At 35.4% G+C, this 24,325-nt stretch overlaps 1 protein-coding gene across 2 annotated transcripts in view; it reads left to right on the forward strand.

Annotated features, from left to right (window-relative positions):
* Positions 1-24,325, forward strand: part of RALGAPA1 (Ral GTPase activating protein catalytic subunit alpha 1) — a 131,318-nt gene that overhangs the window by 44,654 nt on the left and 62,339 nt on the right. The window contains exons 17-28 of one of the 2 annotated variants that reach the window (XM_053944606.1): positions 743-2,314; positions 4,236-4,360; positions 6,448-6,664; positions 7,827-8,003; positions 11,263-11,415; positions 12,938-13,131; positions 13,253-13,351; positions 13,507-13,662; positions 15,082-15,210; positions 16,194-16,319; positions 17,528-17,586; positions 19,312-19,420. In XM_053944606.1, the coding sequence (XP_053800581.1) occupies positions 743-2,314; positions 4,236-4,360; positions 6,448-6,664; positions 7,827-8,003; positions 11,263-11,415; positions 12,938-13,131; positions 13,253-13,351; positions 13,507-13,662; positions 15,082-15,210; positions 16,194-16,319; positions 17,528-17,586; positions 19,312-19,420 (3,116 nt within the window). The remainder of the gene's footprint in view (positions 1-742; positions 2,315-4,235; positions 4,361-6,447; positions 6,665-7,826; positions 8,004-11,262; positions 11,416-12,937; positions 13,132-13,252; positions 13,352-13,506; positions 13,663-15,081; positions 15,211-16,193; positions 16,320-17,527; positions 17,587-19,311; positions 19,421-24,325) is intronic. The other variant, XM_053944607.1, reaches the window with a different exon arrangement.

Genomic DNA, 24,325 nt, shown 5'->3' on the forward strand with positions numbered 1-24,325 from the left:
TAGGTATTTAGTTTCATATTTTGAAGATGAGAGACAAAACATTCCTCTGGGAAAAAGGGTATATCTTTAAATTATCTGTTATGTATAGCCATATTTTTGTATAGCTCTTCCTTGTCATTTAAAAGCTTTAGTCCTTAGGTACACACTATATTACATATCCCAAAATATTTATAATCATGTCATAGTAGTATTTCAGAAATCTCAGTAATTTTTATATATATATATACATATATATATACATATTTTAATTAATGATTTGCCTCTTCAACAGACAACCCCAGTTTTCCAAAAAACATCCTTGTTCTCTTTGGAGTTGCCCATTTTTCTAAATATGTAAATTCCACAAAGGGAGTACTGCTGTTGAGCTTATTTGTATTCCAATAACCATTTCCTGAGCAAGCTAGCTGGAATAATATTGGTTGAATTATTGAACTTATTGGCACAGCTCTAGCTTTAACTGTATTTCCAAACGTTCCATGACCTCACTGTTTGTTCTCATGCATGTTAACATTTAAAACTGTGTTCTGGTGGTCTAACTCATTTATATTGCATTATGTACTGGATATTATGTCTGTATGTTTTTAACACTCTAGAATTGGAAAAAGTGTTTTCGTTGTACCTAAGAAAACAAGGTTCTGAATTTTTCTGGCTTTTAAAGTCACATCATTAGGATGTAGTGGTAAATATAGATTGTCTCTGTATGTAAATTTTTGTGCATATTACATATACTTTTTTCCTACAGACATTGACGATGCTCAAATTCTTCCACGTCCACCTCGAGTCAGACATTTTTCTCAGAGTGAGGATGCTCCAAGTGAAGTTTTTGGTGCATTAAATGAAGAACAGCCACTGCCACGAAGCAGCAGCACCTCTGACATCCTGGAACCATTCGCAGTTGAACGAGCCAAAGGTGCAGTTCCTGTCCTTGACAGTTCATCCCATCATGCTCCAAGCTTACAGAATTCCACTGAGACCTCTTCAATGCATAGATCCACTGAAAGCCATATCACTGATACAAATAGCAGAGAGTCCTCCTTGGAAGTTGGGGATAGTATTTATGACCATCTTTGTCATTTAATAGGGCCGGTAGAATTTGCAAACACTGCCTTTGAACAAAGCCAATGTGTTGACCTTGAAGGTGAAGATGATCTCCTTTCCTCTCTGAGAGAATATCTTTATAAAGAAAAAGAAGAACTTTGCGGTAACTTTGAGATAGATAAATATGAGGCTTCTGCTCATGAAGTTGATACATCAGTAAGTAGGAATGATAGATTACTACTGGATGGATTAGAAAATAGAGATCAGACTGGTCAATGCACAACTAGCAACACTGTTGTAGAAAGAGCCAATAACACAGAGCTGCAACTAGAACAAAATCCATGTGGCTTTATAAGCAATATTGCACCTACTCAAGTAGACTTTTTTACAAGAAATCAAGCACTCAATAAAGCCAGACAGTTAGATATTGATAAACAATATGAAAGCATGTTTGATCATGGGTCAAGTAATCCTAGCAGCAAAGAAGGGAAGAGATATCTGTACAGGCAAGCAGCCACTGAAACTGATGTAGATTTAGTTGTGGAAGCACCGGTAGCTGAAAAGCATAAAAGTGCCCAGTTTAATGAAAAAGCGACCAACTCACGTATTGTCCATGCAAAGAAAATTCTTCCTAAAGCACAAGTTGATCCTCAAATGCCTCACATCACAGGCACAAGCAAACTGGCACCAACTAAAAGAAGTATATCTGAAACTGTAACTCATAGGGCCAAAATCATGAAAATAGCAACTAAAAAAAGAAACAGCGTTCATGTTACTTTTAGGCCATCTACAGAATCGGTTCAGTTTTACAATCCTCTTGAGAACAAAGAGGCTGCTTGGAAAGCAAGACTTCGTAAACTTGGTGGCTTCAGTAGTAGCAGTAGTGGTAGCAGCAACAGCAGTACCAGTGCAAGCAGTAGCTCATCAGCTGCCACAGAGCTTGTTAGACCTGGAATATATAGGCATCTAGATGCAGTCAATGCTGCTTCGGCTAGCAGCAAGCAAGTTAAGGAATCTACAGAAACTCAAGCAGCTGTGTTGCAGAAAGAAGGTCTTGCTCTTAGTCAGTTCCAATGTCGTAGTGCCTTTAGAGCATCAGGTCAGGAGTCGGCACAACAGCAGGGCTCCCTGGGTGGTGTTTATAAAACTGTTGTACATGCTCTTTCGAAGCCGAAGGCAAATGTTTCCCCACAGAGGCAGAACAGAATGCCAGCAGAGGCTCCACTGAGGGATCTGTACAGTCATGTAATGGGCTATTTTGGAAGGAAAGCTGCAGGTGAGCACTAACAGTGTGCAGAGCGCAAAGGAGAAAGGCAGCACCAGTTTGGCTTATTGCAACTGAAGCAAGCTCTGATAAGCAATCAAAAGGCTTTGGGATGATCACTGCTTTCCCTGTTTGGTTATGCATGCGCCTGTAGCCAGCTGATTTTTCTCCCAGCATAAGTTATGTTTACGTACTTTAAATTACTAATTTTTCTTTTAAAGATATTTAGTTGAACCTCTTTTCTGCTGAAGATCATCAGATTAGGGAAGAGGAAGAGACAGTAAATGACCTAATAAAGGATTAAGCCTTGAGACTTTTGAATTTTCATCTACATTGCAGAGCCTTCAAATTAAGCCTACTGAATGATTGGCAATGCATATTTTATCAGAATGTGTTATTCCACTCTGAGTGTAGGTTTTTTTTTGCAGAGGACCTAGCTCCCAACCAACCAGGTTGAACTAATTGTATTTCTGGTTCATTTAGTGTGTTTTCTTCTTCCTCCTCATCCTCTTCCTCCTTTTCCTCCTCCAAAACAAAACCAAAAAAGAGCCCCTCAAATTTACATTTGGAGGTAATTTTAGATAGTTTTTAAAAAATAGTCTGAAATAGCAATCTGCTATTACTGGAATGATTTCATTACAACAGTTCTCTGAGTCTAATCACAAGGTTTTGTTTGAGTCTGTTTCAAAACATGTCATTGGCCTTCCTATATTCATTCATCCAAGTGGCTGCAGTTGAATCTTGGCAACATCTTCCATTACTTTCTTTTTTTTCTTGGAATCTTGGATGTTTGTGAAGGTCTTGTGATAGTCTTTTGCCTGCTAACTATGAGATCTCTGTGGAATGATCAAAAAAGAAGGCTGCAACTCTAATATACATTAGAGTTCACATAACCATAAATGAATAGTAAATTAACTTTCAGCAGTAATGCAGGTTTTCTTTTTTTCCCATTGTTATGCTGGCATGATTAACAGAGGATTCTGCAATGCATCCTGCATCAAGATGTTAATGCCACCTGAGGGCAGTCTCTGTAAGCACAGCACCTGAGACCGGTACTGTCACAGGTCTCAAAAAAATGATTTGCTGCTCTTCAGAAAGTAGACTTCTGAAAAAGACATATTTAGGAAGCACCAATTTTAGAAGTATCTGTTATTTAAATTCCAACATTTAACAGAAACTCATGGTTAAAATAAACTGCACTGTGGTCTCATGAGAGATGACACTGAGGGAAAAATTTGTGTAAAGAGAACATGAACTGGAATAACTTGAAGATTTTAAAGGCTAATATCATAAAGTCAGGTGTAACAGCCACAGCTAAATATGAACAGTATAGTTATATAAAAAAATATAACATTGATAACGGAATGAACTTCATTAATTGTTCATAACCATTGATCATCTAGAGTTAGAACTTTCATTCCATGTACTAGCATGTAATTTTATTATATAACATTTTCTTTGCACTATTCATACTAACTGTATACAGTGCCACATTGCCATTTGTCATTAGTATCTATTACAACCTAGTTTACTTTTTCCACTACATTGCTTTTCATTAGGAATGCAATGAAGAAGGAGCCTGAAGGAATCACGTAATTTTTTTAGAATTTATTATTTACTTGTGATACGGAGGAAGAACATATGCTTTATCCTTAAAACAAGCATTAACAACTTTGAATAGTGCTTACCTATAAGCTTCCTGCTCTTAAAGGTGGAATTGGAAATCAACTAACCCCTGCTAAGTGGGAAGAAGAAGCCGTACTAATTCTGAAAGTAGAATCTGCTTTAAAAGAGGGACATTCTTAAAATGCATGTTTGGCAATTTTGATTTTTAAATTTCTTTTAACTAGCAGGTCTTTTTCATTTGTTACATTTTGTTTTGAAAATGTCTTGATGTGTTCTTTACTATAAATGGTTGTCCATTTGCTTTTAGCTAATAGAGAGGACATGAGTCAAAAGCTGCACCCTGTTGATAGTGATATTGGCAGTAGCAATACAAATGTTCCTGACCTCATGGATGAATTTATAGCTGAGAGACTCCGCAGCGGTAATGCACTGGTAAGCCTTTAAACTTGCTACATTTCAATACTTAAGTCTCCATATGTGTGTGAACTTGTCAATGGCATGATAAATCATTTCACTAAAAAGTATTTCTGAATCAGAATTAAGAATTTTGCTTTATTATTCCTTGCCTTTGGCATAGATTCTTGCCATTTTATATCATTTGTGTTTTCATATCTATTGAATCTTCATTGTGGAAGTAATGCAGAAGTTACTGTCAGATGAATAGTCTCATTGAATTAAACAGCCTTAATTGCACCTGCAAAGATGCCTGCCTGTACACAGACACTTTCAGAACACTAGTTTAAATGTAAATTTGCAGTCCTTGGCATGGTATGGAATTGAGTAACATGCTGTAGTACAGTACTGTTCTCTACAGGTATATGCAGGTCAATGCAACTGACTACAAAACTACTCAAATATATATATTTTTTCTTTATTTCTTTAATTTCACTTCCAAGTGTTGAATAATTTCTCGTAAAGAATGCTCTTCTAATCAAATCAACTTTCCATTTGCTTTCTTCTTACACTTTTCCAAAAGCATCATGTTATTTGGAATGGCATTCATAATAAGAAGTTTTAATCAATTTTAAATTAAGAATTTCTGGTTACTGTTGAATGCTTACAACTGATTTGAAGAGATAAGTGCTTATTAAGTAGTAACAAAAGGGAAAATACTAAAAAAAAAGTTGCAAATTAAGAACAGAATGGGTAATAATTTAAAGATAGTGTTTCAAATTTGTTTAGTTCCTTTTTCTTTAAAGTCTTCAAGGTCATTTGAAGACATAGTCCTGTAAGACATACTTCTATAGAAAATTGTCAGTAGAGAAGTTGGTGATAATAAGGGACAGAAGATTCTTCAAAGTTATTAAAAAATGTTTATTTATCATCATCTTTTATAAATTACAAGAGAGTAATTTAGTAGAGTTTGTCCATGTGTATAATTTTTTTCTCTTTTGTATTGAACTCATGTTTATGAAACTTGATTCTTGGCACAAAGTATTGTTGTTAGTAAGTCTTGAGATACACAACAAAATGCTAACTTGTAGTCTATGAAAAAGGATAACTTAGTCTGAAAATTAATAAACCAGAAATCATCACAGCTGGTTCCAGAAGAGAGAAAGGAAGGAGTATTGATACTTTCCTCAGGCAGCAGAAAAGTGCTGAGATAAGTTTGAGTAAATACTGAAACCACCAAAACTACCACTCATTTTTTTCACTTACCACACAACAGACATGCCTCTTTAAAGCACTAAAAGCTTACTAAGATTAGTTTTAGATTGCTATATCTATTGAATGCTAAAGTCATATCATGCAAAGCTTGTTAGTCTGAGTTAACCTAAAATTAGTGGTAGAGTAGTAAAAGAATGCAGAACTGACTGGGCCTGGTGTAAAAGGAGGGCATCTTTAGTCTCATAATGCATACAAATTTCTAGTCATTTCATAAAATGGCATTTCTACTTTGTTATCTCTTCCCTCTCAAGCAAACAGTGCTATCTGTGGAAAAAAATGCCTTAAAGAATTCAAATAGCCCACCACCTTACTTGTAAATGAAAAATCTGCATGCCTTACTTCTGTTATCTGTGGTCTTTTGTGTTCCAAACCAGTACTGAAGTGGTGTTTTAGTCATAACAAGATTAATGCATTAATTAGTAAATTAATTTGCTCCTTCGATAAATTAAGTTTTTAATTATAGTATGGTGGCCTATAGGCCATTTTGTCTGAAACCAAGGTTAACAAGTTTTCTTTAGTTATTTAGATGTGATATACTTTGTAACTATTTTTCTCTCTCACGTCTTACCTACCATGTGGCCTATGCTACTCTGAATCCTAGCCTTTTTCGATATGCATCCAAAAATCCACTGTGCAAATAAAATTTGTATTTATGAAATTCTGTGACTGCATGTGTTCTTCATTTGGGGGTTTGGAAAGTCTTGGTATTTAGAATGATAGCAATTTCTTGTTTAGGTACTTAAGAACTGCTTGTTACATTCTGATTTCACCAAATGTGGGATTGCTTTTTCCATTTTATGTAAATAAGCCATCCAAGATTGTAAGATAATTTATGTATCTTCAATGTTTAGAATGTGACAAGAAGAGGAAGCAGCCCTGGAAGCCTGGAAGTTCCTAAAGACCTTCCTGATATATTGAACAAGCAGAACCAAATGCGTCCTGTGGATGACCCAGGCGTGCCTTCCGAGTGGACGTCGCCCGCCAGCGCGGGCAGCAGTGACCTCATCAGCTCCGACAGCCACTCCGACTCCTTCAGCGCCTTCCAGTATGAGAGCCGCAAATTTGAAAGCAAGTACATTTTTCCAAAAGTAATAGCATTTTTGATTAATGTAGTGCAAATTACCTTTGTTTCATTTGTTGTTGTTTTTTTTTTTCCCAGATAAAGTTGTATGCCAGCCGTTTTCTGTAGAGAGAGATTATTTTGATTTTCCATTGAAATCACTAGAAAGCTAATGGAACAAGAAAGGTTCTTACGAGAGGCTGTTGTTTTTTTTAGCTATACCAAAACAAAAGAGCACTGGAGTACTACTTTGGAAAGAAGAGAAAGTAATTGAACAGAAGTTAGAAAGCAATATTGTCTCCTCTGTGAAGCGTATCTATCTGTTTTGCACAAAATATAAAAGTTAAAGCTTATTTATTTTGGAAATTATATTAATTCTTTTGAAAGTAATTAGGTAAAATTTAAAGGCTTCTGTTATTTTTACAGTGATCTTTGTGTAGCTATAGATTAATCAATATATTAAGTGTAATATCATGGTACAATTGGTGTTCTTTGTTAAAATTAGAGTGCTTTGTTTAATAACATAATGCTTTTCATTCATTTTGTTTATCTATTCCCCCCCTTGTTTATCAGAAGGGGTCATTATGGCTGCTAGGAATTATGACATCATGTGTTATATAAGGTTAAATAATATTTACATAGTATAATTTTTGGAAGAAATTACCATTTTTATATATGTCTCCATTATGCAAATAGTCATGGCATTTAAAGTCTATATGTCAGCCTGACATTTTTTTCGTTTGTGTTGAGGATAACATCTGTTAGTGTCATTTGCTGTAAAGGTTTTAGTTTGAAGTTAATGCTTTTACAACAAGATTGAGTTTTTCTTCCAGCTTGTAAATTTTACAAATAAATTCCTTAGTGTATGATTCCATTATTTTTGCATTATTTAGGTGTAGATGCATTTACAGCAACTAAGCAGAATACAGACATGTAACAAAAATGTCTTCTGCAGACATCAAGTAATGGTTTTATGACAGGAAAGAGAATATTCATGATAGTCAATGCTTTCTGCTGTTGTATTTTATTTAAATTTTGCAACAGTGTGCTAGTAGCATAGAAGATGCACATTTGAGGTTCTGTTTAGTTTGGAGGTCCTGGGCCTCTGGGTTTTTTTTGTATTAGTGGTATTTTTATGCTGTAAGTTAATACAGTGCTTTCCTCATACAGATTTCAGCTTTGGCACTGAGGCAGGGACACCAGCTTCTACTGACATTGATGCAATTTCAGGACAGCAACAAAGTGCTGAGGAACAAGAAGTGGCCAGTCTAACTACACTCCACATAGATTCAGAAACAAGTAGTCTCAATCAGCAACCATTGTCTGCTGAAGCTGCAACTATTACTGGTAAAGTAGATAAAAAAAAAAAAAGTATTTCTTTCAGAAATTTTTCACCCATCCTGAAGAATGCAACTTCCAGCTTCTGCTATTCTATTTAAGATGATTCCCTTATTTCAATTATTTTTTGATTGCTATTGAAAAGTAATATGTGAAATAACATAAGTGGAAAACCTTTGTCTGACTTAGTTATCTATGGTCCTAAATGTATTTTAAACCCTTCATGAGAAAATCTATACAATTACCAAGGAGAAATTCTTACAACATAATGTATGCTAGATCTCTTACAAATGTCCTTCTATTACTGTTAGTTAAATAATTAATTTTCATAAATTGTTTTTGCTTTGAAAGGTTTTCACTGTGCTCCTTCAAACTAGTGTATAATATTGAAGTATCTTGGGATTCTTTTATATGCATCCATCTTAATATCTCTTTATATTGTCTGTTGTGTAACTGAGAGGTTTTATTATGCAAAATGTTAGTTTTTTGGCCATGTGACATCACTTTGCATTTGTATAACTGAAAAGTGATGCAGTTAACCAAAACTGAATGGGCTCCTGTGTGAAAGAGAAAATGCTTCTCTATGAGGATGATCTGAAAGAATGGTGTCTTACCAGAGTTTGTACATGAGAAGTAAAGATGCCCATAGTCATTTTCATACTCCTTGTTCCATAGCTGTTATACGCTCCCATTCCTGTTACAACCCTAGTTGTAACAAGTAACAAGTTGCAACAATTATCTGTATTTCTATGAAAGCTTGTACCTACATGTTGTGTCTTGTTCTCTGTTAGAAATCAAACTCTGCATTTTCAGAGCTATGGAAAGACATCTTTACTTCCTCTGCCATAATTTTCAGTTTTTAAAAGTGCCCTTCTGCTGAAAGAACCACGGTATTAGCTTTCATGGACATTGTTGTTCAGCTTGTTCCACAATGTTCAGCTTGACTTGTGTTCTCTTCATTTTTCTATTTGCTGTGTGCTTGTTGAAGGTCCTTGCTGTAGATCTGTTCTTCTTCTGTTTGTTTGTATGTTTTAATATGTTAATAACTTCATTACTGTTTGGTATTTTTGTCCAAGTGTGGACTATAATTGAATTGATAAGACTGCAATTAGTGACTGAGTTGTCTATTGAGAGATTCTGTGGTTAACTCTGCTTGCTTGAATCACTGTTTTAGAAAGGCAGCTCTTGTGTGTCACATGCATTTAGCTGGGTTTCCCGAGGAAACAATACTTGTGCAATTGTTTTGTCTATCTCTGACTGTTCCATGCACACAACAATATTGCAGCCTATTGTCTAATTTTTGCTAAATTGACATATAAAAACAAAAGTATGTTATTTTCTTCGATGCTTTATGAAAGATAGACAGCTATCTAGTGAAAATTGCATGTATGCAGACTCTCATGATGGAAGCTGCAATGTGAATTTCACTATATTAGATGCCAGCAAATCAATGCAGAAACTCAGCCTCAAAACACACTTATAATAAACAAGTTTTCAGTGGTTCTGCTGATCAGAAAACTACTCTTCCTAAATCTGAAGGGTTTTGGAAGGATAATTTGGTTTTGGTATATGGGCATTAAATCATATTCTAAGTAAATGATGACGTTGACATTGTCTGCTGTTTACTAGTCCTAGAACAAGTTGTACCTGTGAAAGTCTCAGTCAAAGTCGGATCCACGTATGCTGGAGTATCTTTTAATGACAGAGTTCTGTAGTTCTGCAAATTTTACATAATTGTTTCTGTCCATTCTCTTCCATCATATGAAGATCTCTCCCTCCTTCCTCTGCTCCCTCTCTTCCCTGCCTGCTCTTTCTTTCCATCTTGTTCACTTTCTTTCCCTCTCTATCCCACTCTCTCTCAATTTCTCTCTTCCTCATCACTCTTTATTGCTCCTTCTTTGAACTACTTTCGTCTGTCCCCTGTTAATGAGCAGGATGGAAATGAAGTAAGAAAATACTTCTTTGAACATCTTTGAAGGGTGTATTTTAGTTTATCTCTGTAAGCATGTGGAAAACTGGTAGTCAGTAGCAAGTCACATGAGACAGCAGTATATGTGTGAAGCAGTAGTGTCCCTCTATCCTGCCTAGAGGTGTTGATTTAAATTGATAGTAAAAGCTTCACTGTCTTAGCCATTTAAAGGAGATAGAGACCTTTGCAGTTTAACAACCTAATAAAGATTGTTTTCTGCAATTTCTATTCTGATAACAGCAATAACATTTTCTGTCAAATTCTTTAAACAATTTGTTCTCTTTATAAGAAAGAACACTTCTCTCAAGTGAGAAATGTTCGTCAATTATTCTCACAATAATTTGGGAAAATTGCTATTTAAAAGACTCACTCTTCAATTGCTGTCCCTAAAGTTCACTTTATCACTAATACCAAACTTTACACATAATATTTTTGTGTCCCTCTTTCATTTATCGAAGAATTAAAATTAATAGGAATTCTTCCATTTTAACATGTGCTGGTGTGTAGAAAAGTCTGTTGTGAATATTCTCTTTTTGTCTGCTATGTGACTGTTCTGGCTAAACTCAGCTGTTTATAAGGATCTTCAGACTAATTCAGGATGTGAAACATAAGATAGTACAGAAGAAAAATACAACTACTTACTCCCTCTCCACAGATCACACAGTGGAGACCACATAATTGCCTAGAGAGGTTGCTCAGAGACTATCACAGAAAAATGCCTTTGTAGCACTGTCATTCAGACACTTGTGATTTCCTGTTTTAAAGGAAATAACACCCCTCTAACTCTACAGAATTTTCTCATCCTATGGATTTTCTCAGCTCAATCAGTAGATAAACACTGAAGATTATCAGTTAGTGATTTGAGTTTTTATTTATAAATTAACTTGCATGCATCTATAACCCTGGAAAAGCATTTGTTCCAGGAAATTTTTTTGCCTAAACTTTTTGCTAGAGAGAAATCTAGGTGAGGGAATGTGATGAGAAATTTAGCTGGTGCAAAACACTGAAAGTGCTGCAAAATGACCACATTTAGAATTATGTGGACCTAAAATAGAGGTCTGCTAGTCCACTTACCTGTCTGATTTTGATGTTCATCTTTCAGTTTTTCTGCATGTACTTCGTTTTCTTTCAGAACACCACTCACAGGGAGATCTGCTTACTGTTTTTTATCTTTTCTTGGCCCAATTTGATACATAGAAGCAGCCCATTTTTCTTTTAACACTGTATTTAGACAACATTTCAATAGCTCAAGAAAATAGAAAAGGCTTTTAAGGTAACTGTTAAAAATTACATTTGCAGGCTCTGAAAGTGCTTCTCCAATCCAATCTGCTCTTGGATCCCGATCACAGACACCCTCTCCTGCCACTCTGCATGCAGATCATAATGAGCAGAAGGATCTGCAGCTGGATGAGAAGCTCCACCACTCTGTTTTACAGACGCCAGATGACCTAGGCAATATCTGGAATAGAAAATACAAACTTGTTCTTTCTTTCTTTCTTCCTTTCTTTCTTTTTTTCTTTCTATCTAATGCAATGTAGTGAAGTAGCTAGTATCACATGAGTTGTAAACAGTCCTGTACAAGGCTATTTCATCTGCACTTCAAAAAATATTTAATTACAGTGATTGCTTTTAAAAGTAAAGGAAAACCTTTTGCATTTTAACCTGCATTTCATTGGAGTTTTTGGCAGTGGATTAATAGTCCACATATTTATAATTGTTGTTTTAGTTGCTTAGAATTGTGGCAGCTTAATCTAGCATGTGGTTCTGCCATGGACTGTTTTATTACTGATGTATAAATAATAAGACATAATTTCATAATCTTATAATTTCTCCTTGCAAGTTTGGTTCGTTTCCCTTTCATATTTAAATCAATTTGTAATTACATCAACTATTTTAGCTATTGAATTCTAAGATACATTTTCTTTGTAAATGCAATGTGAATATTTCTCCCGCATTTGGTCTTGTGGAAACAAAAGAGTGTCTGCTATGTATTTCAGACCATATTTCTTTAAGTAGCCTACTGATGGACAGAAAGATCATTTTGCTTTGTACTTCAAAATCTACAGCCTAGGAACCAATAGTGTCTCTACCACAGTGGCCCAGAAGTACAAAAGAAGAGGCTATGTGATTAGGCTGAATTCAGATTTAATTTTGATTTGGTATGCCTGTGAAGGCTACAAGATTTTCAGAAGATCCCAATGAATTATCCACCTGAGGGGGTGGAAAGAATTCTGAATGCTTGCTGCTCTCAAGCTGGCTCATTATCTAGTATTTTGAGGCTGTTTAGGTAGTTAAGCATGACCTGAGTAGACTTGAGCCATCATAAGCTATTGAAGGTTTCTTTATATAGACAGTCTACATAAATCATCTTCCACCTAAAAAAGAATGTTTATTCATATAGCACTGATGTGTGGGAAGAGCTAGGTGGGTGTTAAGACTGTGGTGCTAAGTTACTCAATGTTGCCTCTCCACTCATACAAATTACCTGTGTAAAGGACAATAACTAGAGACAAGTTTAGTCACACTTTTCTCTTTGACTTGCAATAACATGCTTTCCAAGTAGATTCTGAAGAAAACAGTCTTTATGTATTAGTAGGAAAAATGTAAAGTTGAAAGATAATTTTACTTGAAATCAGCCAAGTGGGGTTCTGGAGATTCATTGACTTCAAGGAATGTAAGAAAATACAAGAGGAGTGGCATTACTAGGTCCATCAGATCTGTATTAGAGCTTCAGCAGTGACCTTAAATGTTATTTCATGAAAGAATATGAGAAATAGGATAATTCTTCCTCTACAGAGTTTATAATAGACAAAGCTTAACTATACAGTGTTGAGGTGGCTGAATGGGTAAAAAGTACCTTATTCTGAAAGCCTGATCATTCAGTTTTATGAGGAGTGTGTATTTAATAGTTGTATCAGAACTTTTGCAGTTCTGGAGAGCTAGATCTCACTATGCTTTTTTTCTTCCATTACAGAAACTAGTGAATTCCCCTCAGAATGTTGCAGTGTGATGGCTGGGGGAACACTTACAGGATGGCACGCAGATGTTGCTACTGTGATGTGGAGGAGGATGCTAGGAATTCTGGGAGATGTCAACAGCATCATGGATCCAGAAATTCATGCCCAGGTTTTTGATTATCTGTGTGAACTGTGGCAGAATCTGGCCAAGGTAAAAGAACTGAAACTTTTCTCCAACCTGACCTGTTTGGGTGGGATTTTCAAAAAGAAAAAAACACCGCCTTATATATTTCCCTTAAATAATTCTGTTTCTGTTTTGTTTTTAATCGCAGATAAGAGACAATCTTGGTATTTCAACAGATAACCTAACTTCACCATCTCCCCCAGTTTTAATTCCACCATTGAGAATTCTAACACCATGGCTCTTCAAGGTAAATTTGAGCACTAAACTGTGAAACAGAAATAAAAGTTAACGTAAGTGTAGAAGAGTGTTTAATGTATTTTTTTATTTATGAATAATAAATATTGTCCTAAAACGAATGTATTTTTTAATTTATGAATAATAAATATTGTTCTAAAACTGTAGGCAACAATGCTGACTGATAAATACAAACAAGGAAAGCTACATGCTTATAAGCTTATTTGTAAGACAATGAAACGAAGACAAGATGTTTCTCCAAACAGGGATTTTTTAACTCATTTCTACAATATAATGCACTGTGGACTTCTTCATGTTGATCAAGTAAGTTAATTATGAAATTCAAGGTAATATAAATGTTTTGACTGAAAATAAAATTCTGTTCTTAAAAATACTCAATGTATTTTCATCTGAGTAATTTAACTTTGTTTTGGAAATTAGTGCTGTGACTGATACTTTTTCTAAAAAGAAAACTTTGATAAATGATCCTCATGTTCTTGGTTCTATTCAGAAATGCTTTTTTTGTAGTCCGTTTCAAGCAAATATGAGGGCAGAAAAGGTACTCTCTCATTTTTTATTGATTGTATGTTACAGATTGAAGTATGCAAGAAAGAGAAGGAAGCAGATCTCTCTAAAGTCTACTGTTCTTCTTACTTGCTCCCTGATGCAACAGTTTAGCTAGTAAATTGTGCTCACTACATTGGAGGACTTTGTTTCTACAGCAAGTATAGGAACCAGCAAACTGAGATGTACTGAGCGTATCTGATCAGTGGGAGTAGACCTTTTTTATAGGTTTTGATATTAAGAAGTCTGAAAATAGTGTATGACTTAAATAGTTTTTGAAGTTTTGCAGAAGTGTAAAAAAGTTGAGTTTGTGAACATTTTTGAGGAATGATTATAGGCATGCGTAGATCAAAGGTTCAAACAGCCCAGTTTTCTTTAACTGGGAAGAATAGAATTAGTCCAAAATTATTCCACAGATGACTATGGATAGGACAGGTCTCCAGTTTCTGTCCTCTAACAACCATTAATGCTGCTTTTCTTGCTGAATTGAAGATCCTCCTATGACATACTGCCATTTAGTTGGATATTGCTACTCATGGAGAATTATTCAAAGGAGAAAAGGGCGGGGGGGTGTCTACCTGTAGACTTGGGATGTTTTTTTACAATTAAAGCATTTTATATTTTTTTTCAAGTACTTTTGAAAAAATTGCAACACGTACAATGATTTTTGTAAGTCTACAAGAACATAATATGCTGTGCTGATTAACTACGTACCAGAAATGTTACAAAACACTTTGTTATCTTCCTTCAAATTTTGGTTCCATATGGGTATATGTAAGAGGCTAAGCTTTTTTAAAGTTAGGCGATACTTGCTGGAGATGATTAAGCAGTTGTTAAGGTATAATAGCTGGTTATCTTAGTGTGTCTCTTCTGTACCTATTCAAATGAATGGTTAATCAGTTACAGAACTCTTAAAAGCTGTCTGTAAATTAATATATGAACTATTGTCCAAGCTTAAATTGATCTATAAAGTATACCAAGTTTACTTAGATTAATATGAGTATACTTAGGGACTTTCTCTTTTTGTGCTACTCTTCTCTCACTGAGTGTCCTACTGGCCACAATGTTTTCTTTCTCACGTTTTTCCTTTCTAACTTTTATAAATACCTACCTTTTTTCTTTCATTTTTCATTTGATTTGTGTTGATACTCTTCCTTTTTTCCCTTTTCCTTCTGCGAGGATATTGTCAATACAATCATCAAGCACTGCTCTCCTCAGTTCTTTTCACTTGGTTTGCCTGGTGCTACCATGCTTATTATGGATTTCATTGTAGCAGCAGGAAGAGTGGCTGCTTCTTCTTTCCTCAATGTAAGTATTCATCAGTTAATTCTCATTTATGGGTGAGGAAGAATTTGAGAGAGTACTGAGCAGTATATTTTTCCTTGAGTAGGGTGTTAAATTGATCCCAGAATTCAATGCAGTGTTTATCAAATACAGATAATGTTAATGATTTATTCTAGAGCACTACACATGCCTCTCCAGAAAATACATGAAGAATGCAAAAATTACTGTTGAAGCAGAGAATCTTATTTTAGAGTTACAAAAATTGTGACTGCCATTTTTCTGTGCTTGAAAATGTTTTAAAGTAAATGTCCATTTTGACTATGATTTCATTTAAAAAATGTACTTATTCGTCCATGTCTTTGCTATGGAATGACTTTTATGATCAGGCTTGAGAACTCAAAGGTGCACTGTTTGGATTTTTTTTCACATTTCTGATTTTGTTACTCATGCAAGTTCAGCCTTATGTAGTAATACTGATGTGATTGCCTAGGTGCTGTTGGCTGTGCATATTGTACTCTTTCAAATCCCCCATAGTCTCCTCCAACTGTCTGTGAATTTTGACTGTTTCTCCCATCAATCCCTCTCTAACCAGTTGTGAAATCTAGTCTCCCTCAAGGTACTATCTGAAGTCTCTGTCAGCTTCTTACACTTTAGCTTTTCCTGTTCAGCAATGCCTCATATCACATTTAGTAGTTTTCCACATCCTGGTCAATTAGCTGAACCTAAGACCTGAGCCCAGTTAGAAGCTCTGTCATTTGTCTGTAGTCCTAACAATTCTTCTGCCTCCTTTTTACTGTCTTGGAAAATGAGAGCAGGGGTGTGCATGAGTAACAATCCAAGGAGCTGAGGTCTCTGTTTACTCAGCTTTGCAGGAGCTCAGAATTTCCAGGAGAAAGGAAATAGCTGTGTACAATTTCAGCCAGCATTCTCTTTTAAGGCAGCTAGAAATGCCAGCTTCCTGATTGCAGTAAGAATATATATTTCTTCCCACCTGTTTTTTTTTTCAGGCACCAAGAGTTGAAGCACAGGTTCTTTTAGGATCTCTAGTCTGTTTTCCCAATTTATATCATGAACTACCAGCTCTTCACCCAAATATTCCTGACATTGCTGTGTCTCAGTTTACAGATGTTAAGGTAGGAATTTTAAGAATATTTGGCTAGTATTCTATTACCAAATACATGTTTAATATTGTGCTTTTGCAGAAAATATTAAGATTTTAAGATCCTAAAATTTTTGAAAGTAATTTCAAATAGATCATAAGACTCAAGATCCCATAAAGTCTTGTCAAACTTTTTACTTCTAAAGATACATTATAATTGCTATTAATTTAATCATAAAGTGTTTTCTTATGTTTGTAGAAGGAAATGATACATTATCTGACCCTTTAAGCCTCTTCTCACTAGGGTGATTTGCAGGTATCACAGATTTAATTAGCTGGGACAAGAAGATTGAGAGGTTTAAGATTCATTATTTAATTTATTTGGACCATTTTATTTATTTCACAACTGATGACATCTGCCCGTGTTCCTAGAGGTTTTAAAATATTTTTGTACAGCAGTGTGTTCTGTACAGCAGTGTGTTTTTTCTTCAAAAGGCAAATATTAATGGAGTCCTTACGTTGTCTGTTATGACACAGTTTGGTAGTGTGACACTGAAACTGCTCAGAGCTCAGTGTGTGTCTAAGAAAGGCTCCCATTAAGTTTTCCAAACCGTTTCAATTTAGGGAGAAATGATGACTTGAGAGCTGCTTTATACTTTGCTCTTCTTTGGAGACTGATTTTGAATTCCTTCTTTCTCATTTCTATTGTAGAATTGCTGTTTATGTGAATTATATTAAGGGCAGCCTACAGCTTTAGGGATGTTTCACTGTAGTTGAGTCAAAGTTCTTCTTGACAGCACTCTTAAGGCACTGTAGGCACTGAGTCTGCTACTAGTTGAAAATATTTTTTAAATCAATTAATTTTTTTAAAAATGCTTGTTTAAACATTAAAGTAAAAGATGTTTTCTGTCATACCCTTTAGCACTACTCAAGATAGCTTCAGGGAGTCCTTCACTATTTATTGTTTTACCCTTGATATTTTATGGAAATGGTTTGACAAAAATTGGATACATGGCTCATCAGTAGAAATTAGGACAGTAATGTGTAGGATATTCTTGGGGTGGCACAGTAGCGAGTATCTGGGACAGGCTAGATATTTGGAGTAGTGGTAAGCAAAGAATTCATCTGACCACAATGCAGGGACTCAGCTATGCAATATGCCTCTCTGCACTATAATAGTATTTTGATGCTTTCTGTGAATGAGTTGCATGTAAATCAGTGAGTATTTCCTCTTCATTTTAGGAACTCATAATTAAAACTGTCTTAAGTTCGGCAAGAGAGGAGCCATCTGGTCCTGCACGGTAGGCCATACAAAAGAGCTTCTGCATTAATAGATACTTTTCTTTATTAGACTGTTTTGAGATGAATATATTAGAGAGCTTAAAGTAAAACTTTGTTGCATTTTATTAATGGTTTTCTTCACCACTGCCAAAACTGTGGTCCATGATGTGAATTTGAAATTGTTTGTAGCAGAGATATTAAATGTGCAAACTGGTCTGTTCTAGTCCAGTATTCTTTCTGTGATAGTGGCTGGTAGGAAAGGGTGTAAATAGGGTAAGAGAATAAGCCTTCCCAGACTACTCTGGTTTTCAGCTCAGGGATTTTCTGGACTAGAAATGCATTCTTTACTTTGATTAGGACAAGATTCTTTATGAGGGAAGGGTAGTTTTTTTTTTATTAGATCACATTATTTAATTTGAAAAACAGAAACAATCCAGTGTACATGAGCCCTTATTATGGTATGGACAAGAAGCAGAAAAAAGTAAGCTAAGCATTAAACTAGGAATGGTTGCTCTGATGTTTAAACCTAAGCATCTTCATCAAATAAACAACTGTGGAGAGGATTGTTACCAGTTTTCTGTTTCTTAATTTGCTTGGGATTTTATTCCTCTATACCCATCTTCAAAAACATTCAGTCCTGTGTATGGTATTGGAACAGGAATCTCTAATGCCTACCAAGGAAGAGTGTGTTTGTGTGCCTTACATATTTGGATAGAGTGAATATATATGTCCAACTAATATATTCTCACTTAAAAATACTAGAAGTACATAACTGAAAAGCAACAAACCTGGAAAAATCAGCTTATTGAACCTTTAAACATTTCTTTTGGAAAACCAAGAGCAGTTTTTCATCAGCCCACTTACCTCTTTCTTCATGTGAGCTGATAATATTTCTCAACACAGGAAAAAGAGGGAATATCCTGAGATCGCATTAATTTAATTTTTTGTGTTACAAGAAGGCATATCTAAATGTTATGCTTTCTAAAAGGCATTACACTCTCCACTTTGCAATTTTTCTTTTGTACATTGCTTTTGTACAATTTTTTTTGTACATTGTTACAATGTACAAATAGGGTGGTTTTACACTATAATGTACAATTAATTCTTGTATGTATTTTTGCTGTCTGTAAGCATTTTCATGATTCTGTGTGGCCTTAAAATCCTTTTTCTACAGCACAGACTTCATAGTCATTTCTGTTTCTGTTCTAGCCTACAGTTTTTCCTTCCCAGATGTAATGCATTGCAGGTCACATGACCAGCCTTCTTGTTGTCAGTTTTGGATTGCTGTCCAATTTTATCCAGGATTTTGTGTAACATTCCCCTCTCATCTCTGTGTCTCAGAAGCTCTAAATATGAGCAACCTCTTGTGTTAGGAAGGAGGAAGCTCCCACCCCAATTTTCGCTTTGTCTTAAGAAAATATAAGAATTTCTCATACGTTGATTTCAGGTAATATTTTTAATCAAAGCACACATAGAAACTCAGGAGTTCTTGATGTCTTTTGGATTTTTAAATTGCTCAGATGGGTGCTTCCTCTGCCCTTTCCTCTGCCTTCACCAGCATATTTTGGATTTCTTGCTCATTTTTAAATAAGCTACAGCACTAGAAAGGTTTTTGTGCAGTTGTTTTAGAAATATTAAAAACATATTTGTTGTTATATGTCTTTAGCAAAACTTAACAAATCATAAAAATTGCACATTCCTGTAGAATGTTTCTCAACAACTTGTCCTCCAACATTGTTTTACAGATGTGTTGCTCTTTGCAGCCTTGGTATTTGGATCTGTGAGGAGCTAGTCCATGAATCACATCATCCTCAGATCAAGGAAGCATTGAATGTGATATGTGTTTCTTTAAAGGTGAGAGAATTAAATTTTTACAATGTATATTGCCTTTATGTGTAAAGATACTTTGCATTTTCAAAGTCATAATGACATTTTAGCATCCTTACTTCACAGTCTCATTTGCCATCCTTATAAAAGAGAGAATTCAATTTAATGAGTGAATCTCTGAAATGTCAAAAGTTCTTTTCCCTTCTTTAAGTTTGGAGAGAATCATGTGCTGGGAAGATAAGATAGTGGATCTTTATTTTGATATATATCACTCTAACATACCACGATATTCTCCCAGCATTCTGTGCATGTTCACTCCTGAGTTCAAGTCATTGAATTATGCAATATTGCCTCTTAGCCCTGGCTAGATATTTAGTGAGAAATGCAGAGTACTTACACTGTATGCATGGAAGCACCAGGAATGTTTAATTTACTGGGGCAGAGTCCTTTTCTATGCTTATTCCAGGATCTGCATATTTTTGGCTTTTTTTCCTTGATGAGTGTTTTTGTTTTCCTGCTATTTAAATCTTTTTGCATTTGTTCTTATTTTATAGAATAATTAGAATATTAGTAAAAACATCTTGGTTTTAAGCAGTTTTCAAATTTGCATATTTGTGAGCAATGGCTTCAACTTTTAAAATGTTTTCCAGTTTATCTTCAGAACCTTTCTGTGTGTTTATTGTTTGCATCAAAATTCTATGAATAGTCTAGTCTTTCTGTATATACAGATTAATAAAAATTAGAGTGTACACATGTTACATATGACTTCTGTCGGATGTTGGGGATTATGATTTTCTTTTAAGCAATGGGTATCTAAAAAATATCTTAGCAGATCAGCTGCTCACATCCTGTGAAGCAGGATTTGAGTCTTTGTATAAGGTAGCTGCAGGGCTTTTAGTATTAGACTCTAAATTGCAATTTCCTGTTTTGCAAAATCACATTCATTCTTTGCGGCTCCACTAATACCCTCTTCCAAGGTTTTGCCCTTGGTTTTTAATGACGCTTAACTTTTGCATTTTATCAAGTTCCTGTGCAAGTTTGGTATAAGGCAAATGATGTTTTTATCTTGCTGCTTCAATTTATCAATATTTGAACTATTTTTAATCTGGAAATTCATAGTGATTTATGTTCTTTTTCTCTGACGTATTTATTAAACCAAGTATTTGTATCTCATTTATATTAAACATAAATTACTTTTTGAATGAGAAAACAAAGATCTTTATATTTCTACTTTGCTTTTGGCAAAGCCATCCAATGCACATTGTCTTTTTTTCCCAGTTCTGAGCAATGGTATACATTCACAATTGAGTTTAATAACGAAATGAAAAGTTCATTAATTTGTCATGGGAGAAATAAATTAGCTCTAATTTGTTACCTTAGCAATCTCCTGGCTACCAAGTAGTCAGAGGTTTGAACTCCCAGAATGGATTATTTTCTTATTTTCAGGAGAAATGAATGGGTAGAGAGCTATAGGCCTAGTCCGACTTACTGATAAGTTCAATTGAACAAATAACATTGAATAGAAATGTTTTTTTAAGCAATTACATGCTTATTTGTGAAATCCCAGAAGCATATCCAAAGCTGCAGTTCAGCAGCTTGCTTTGGATATAGCTAGTGCTTCTCCCAGCTACGTGGCAATACTGCTCTGTCTACATTAGCCTCTGCTGGAGCTTGAGCACAAAGGATCCTAACCAGTCATCCAGACCTATGATTTTATTCTGCTTCTCTCAAAAATGCTGCAGATACATCACAAAATTGTGTTGTACAGATTTAGTTGAATGAGTGCTAAACAATAGGTTATTTTCAAGAATGGACAAGGTTAAATTCCTCATTTAACATCCAGAAAGAATGAACCCTTACAAAAATTAACCTTATAGTAAGACTACCTTTCCAAGAAAAACCCTGAGAGTTGGGAAACAGGCAAAGTGCCTGTTCATTGGCATCTTTCCCCCCCCCCATCAAGAGAGTTCTCAAAAATTATGTCCACAATTTATTCTACTAAATATAAAAGTGGTGAATTCTTATGCTTTATAACATAGGACATTTTCCAGAGACAAAGAATGGCAGGTGTAATGTTTATGGCATCATACAGGTATTTCCATGCCCCCTCTGAAGGTTCTTGTAAAAGAAGTCAGAACCAAATGACTAACTTGAAAGGGGTGAAAAATGAATGTTTCATTACCTGACACATAGTCAGTGAGGCTACTTGAATCCAGGAGAATGTCCTTCCAGAACCCACAGCTCTCAGAACTGTCTGTTCTAAGGTGCCTGAGTGTTTGTCATGGTTTAAGCCCAGCTGGAAGTTACGCACCATGCAGCCACTCGCTCAGTCTCCTTTCTTCCTACCCGCTGTAGTGAAATGGCAAAGAGAATCAAGGCAAAACTTGTATGTTGAGATGACAACAGTTTAATAATCAAAAGCAAAGTAAAACAGTGTAATAATGGTAACTGATAGTAAGGATAAGAGAAAGGAAAGTAAACCCAAGTGATGCACAATATATTTTCTCACCACCCGCTGACTGATACCCTCTTCCCAAGCCAGACTGATCCCCTTTCCAGATAACTCCCCCAGTTTATGTACTGGGCATGATGTCCTATGGTGTGGAGTATCCCTTTGGTCAGTTTGGGTCACCCATCCCAGCCAGGTTGCCACCCAGTTTCTTTTGCTCACCTTCTCACAGGCGCAGCATGAGACAAGAGAAAAAAAAAGAAATCCTTTACTTCTGATAAACAGGACATAGCAAAAAACAAAACATTAGTGTGTTATCAACACCATTCTCATTCCGAATCCAAAACACAGCACTGCAAGAGCTGCTGAGAGGAAATTAACTCTACCCTAGCGACAGCATTCTTTTGAAATGTGATATATTGACCATGCTAGGACAGTTTTCTGAAGCACATGAAGGATTTGATCTGTTTCAGCCAACCCCCATATTCTTGATCAAAACTTCCTCCCTGATGCTCTTCCCATGAATTAAAAAAATTGTTTGCAAGATTAGATTTTAAATTTATTTATATTCATTACTTTATACACTTTATCCTTTATGTGAAATTTATGTCTCTGCTTACTTTTGTTCCTTTATTAAATGAAAAAAAAAAAAAAAACCTGATTTGTGTAAACCAGCCAGTAATAATAAAAATTATTCATTCCTCCTCATTTTAGAGCCTCTTTAGGAAAAGAACCATTAAAAATTTAAGAAAAAGAAGTGCTTTCTGTTTTTAAGTAGTGAATGGCCAATTATTCAGTGACTCTGAAAAGTTTCCAGGTCTTTTTCTCAGGTATTTTTTTCTTACTTTCAGTGGTCAGGATGCTCTGTGTTAAGCTACCCCAGTTTGTGCACCCCATTTTTCATCTCCAGTGATTTTGGGGTTTTCCTGCAAGCTTGTTAGGGGATGTTTTGAGCAATCTGGATTTGATCTCAAGTTCTGTCATCAAATTGTCATGCATTCAGTTTGGGGGTTTTTTTAGGGTGTTTTTTGGGGTTTTGTTTATTTGTTTGTTTGTTTTTGTGTCTGGGTTTTGTTTGGTTGGTTGGGTTTTTTGGGGTTTTTTTGTTGGTTTTTTTTTTTGTTTTTTTTTTTTTGCCACTCAAGCTCGAGCATTAGAATCTATACCCTGCTCACTGTGCTCTTACAGAGTACTTTCACAGCATGGAGAGAGGCTGTCTCATAAGGGATATAAAAGTAATGATAGTCTTGTCATAAAGTTTGTGAAGATTTGGATATATGAGTTGTTTACTGTTTTGAGCTAAAAGTCAACAATAACATGAAACTACATACACTGAGAAATAGGGAAAGTCAGAACAAGAATTAACTACCCATTGTGTACTCAGGTTTCCAACTCCCTGAATGACTTGCAAGAGCCATTCATAGTCTTTCCTTTTGCTTACATAGCTACTACAAATAAAAAAGGGTAATTAAAGCTTTGTACTCCAGACTTTTCCTTATGCTTGTAACATTGCTTTTCAAGACTTTAAATGTAAAAATTGATAGCTCTGCTTTGATAAGAAGCACTGACCCAGAACAGAGTCTTCTTCCAGTGTATTTTCAGTTTAAGTTTTTGCCATGCAAAAATTTTATTCTAAAATCTTTATTTTCTACTCAGGCTTCATTGCCCAGGCATTTCAACTTTCTTAAAGGTTTGGGTTTTTTAAATTTTGTGAGGTGCATCTCTCTCTGAAGGGTTAATAGAAGTGGTCTGAGTAAGAAAAAAGCCTATGAAGCCAAGAAAGTACATCTAAATGTTTTTACAGCATAATTGCCCTTTTCTGAGTTCAGAAGTAGAGAGCCATTTTACAGCACATACCTGTAACAGCTTCACTGCTGAATACAGTGAGACTGAAATAAAATATGTTCTTAATAATGCAGGAATTAACTTGTAATATTAACTTTGTCCTTGTCATTTGCTGCACATCTTAATGTTTTAAAGCAAGTGCAGTGAAGGTAAAAAAAACCTCAATTACGTGTCTTGTGCATCAACAATTTAGGGAAACACATCCCTTTATTTAAATTCTGTTTTTCCACTTAGGAGTGTAGAACAGGGTGTGCATTCCCTCCTAAGACTGGGAATTAGTTATACAAATGTGTTCCCTTCTGCTTTGACCAGCACAGTAACTGTGGAAGTCAGGCTGCAGAGCAGCAACTTTCTCCTGCCTTTAAAAGAAAAGCAGAGTTAAGCACAGAAGCCAAGGTGAATTTCATTTCCATTCCAACATGCGCTGGGCACAGCAGTCGCTGGCAGATGGCAGAACAATTCAGCTCATGTTTAGTACTACAGGCTGTGTTTTGGGCATGTGGCTCTTCACCTGCCTTGATTCTCAGCAAAGACCTCTGATTTCAGAATTGGATCCTTGGGGGGCTTTGCAGTAATTCATTAATATTAATAATCATCAAGATAACAAGAAATTAATTCTTTCTTCCTGGCTTCATGAT

This window comes from Vidua chalybeata, chromosome 6 (assembly GCF_026979565.1).
Source record: "Vidua chalybeata isolate OUT-0048 chromosome 6, bVidCha1 merged haplotype, whole genome shotgun sequence".
NCBI classification, from domain to species: Eukaryota; Metazoa; Chordata; class Aves; order Passeriformes; family Viduidae; genus Vidua; species Vidua chalybeata.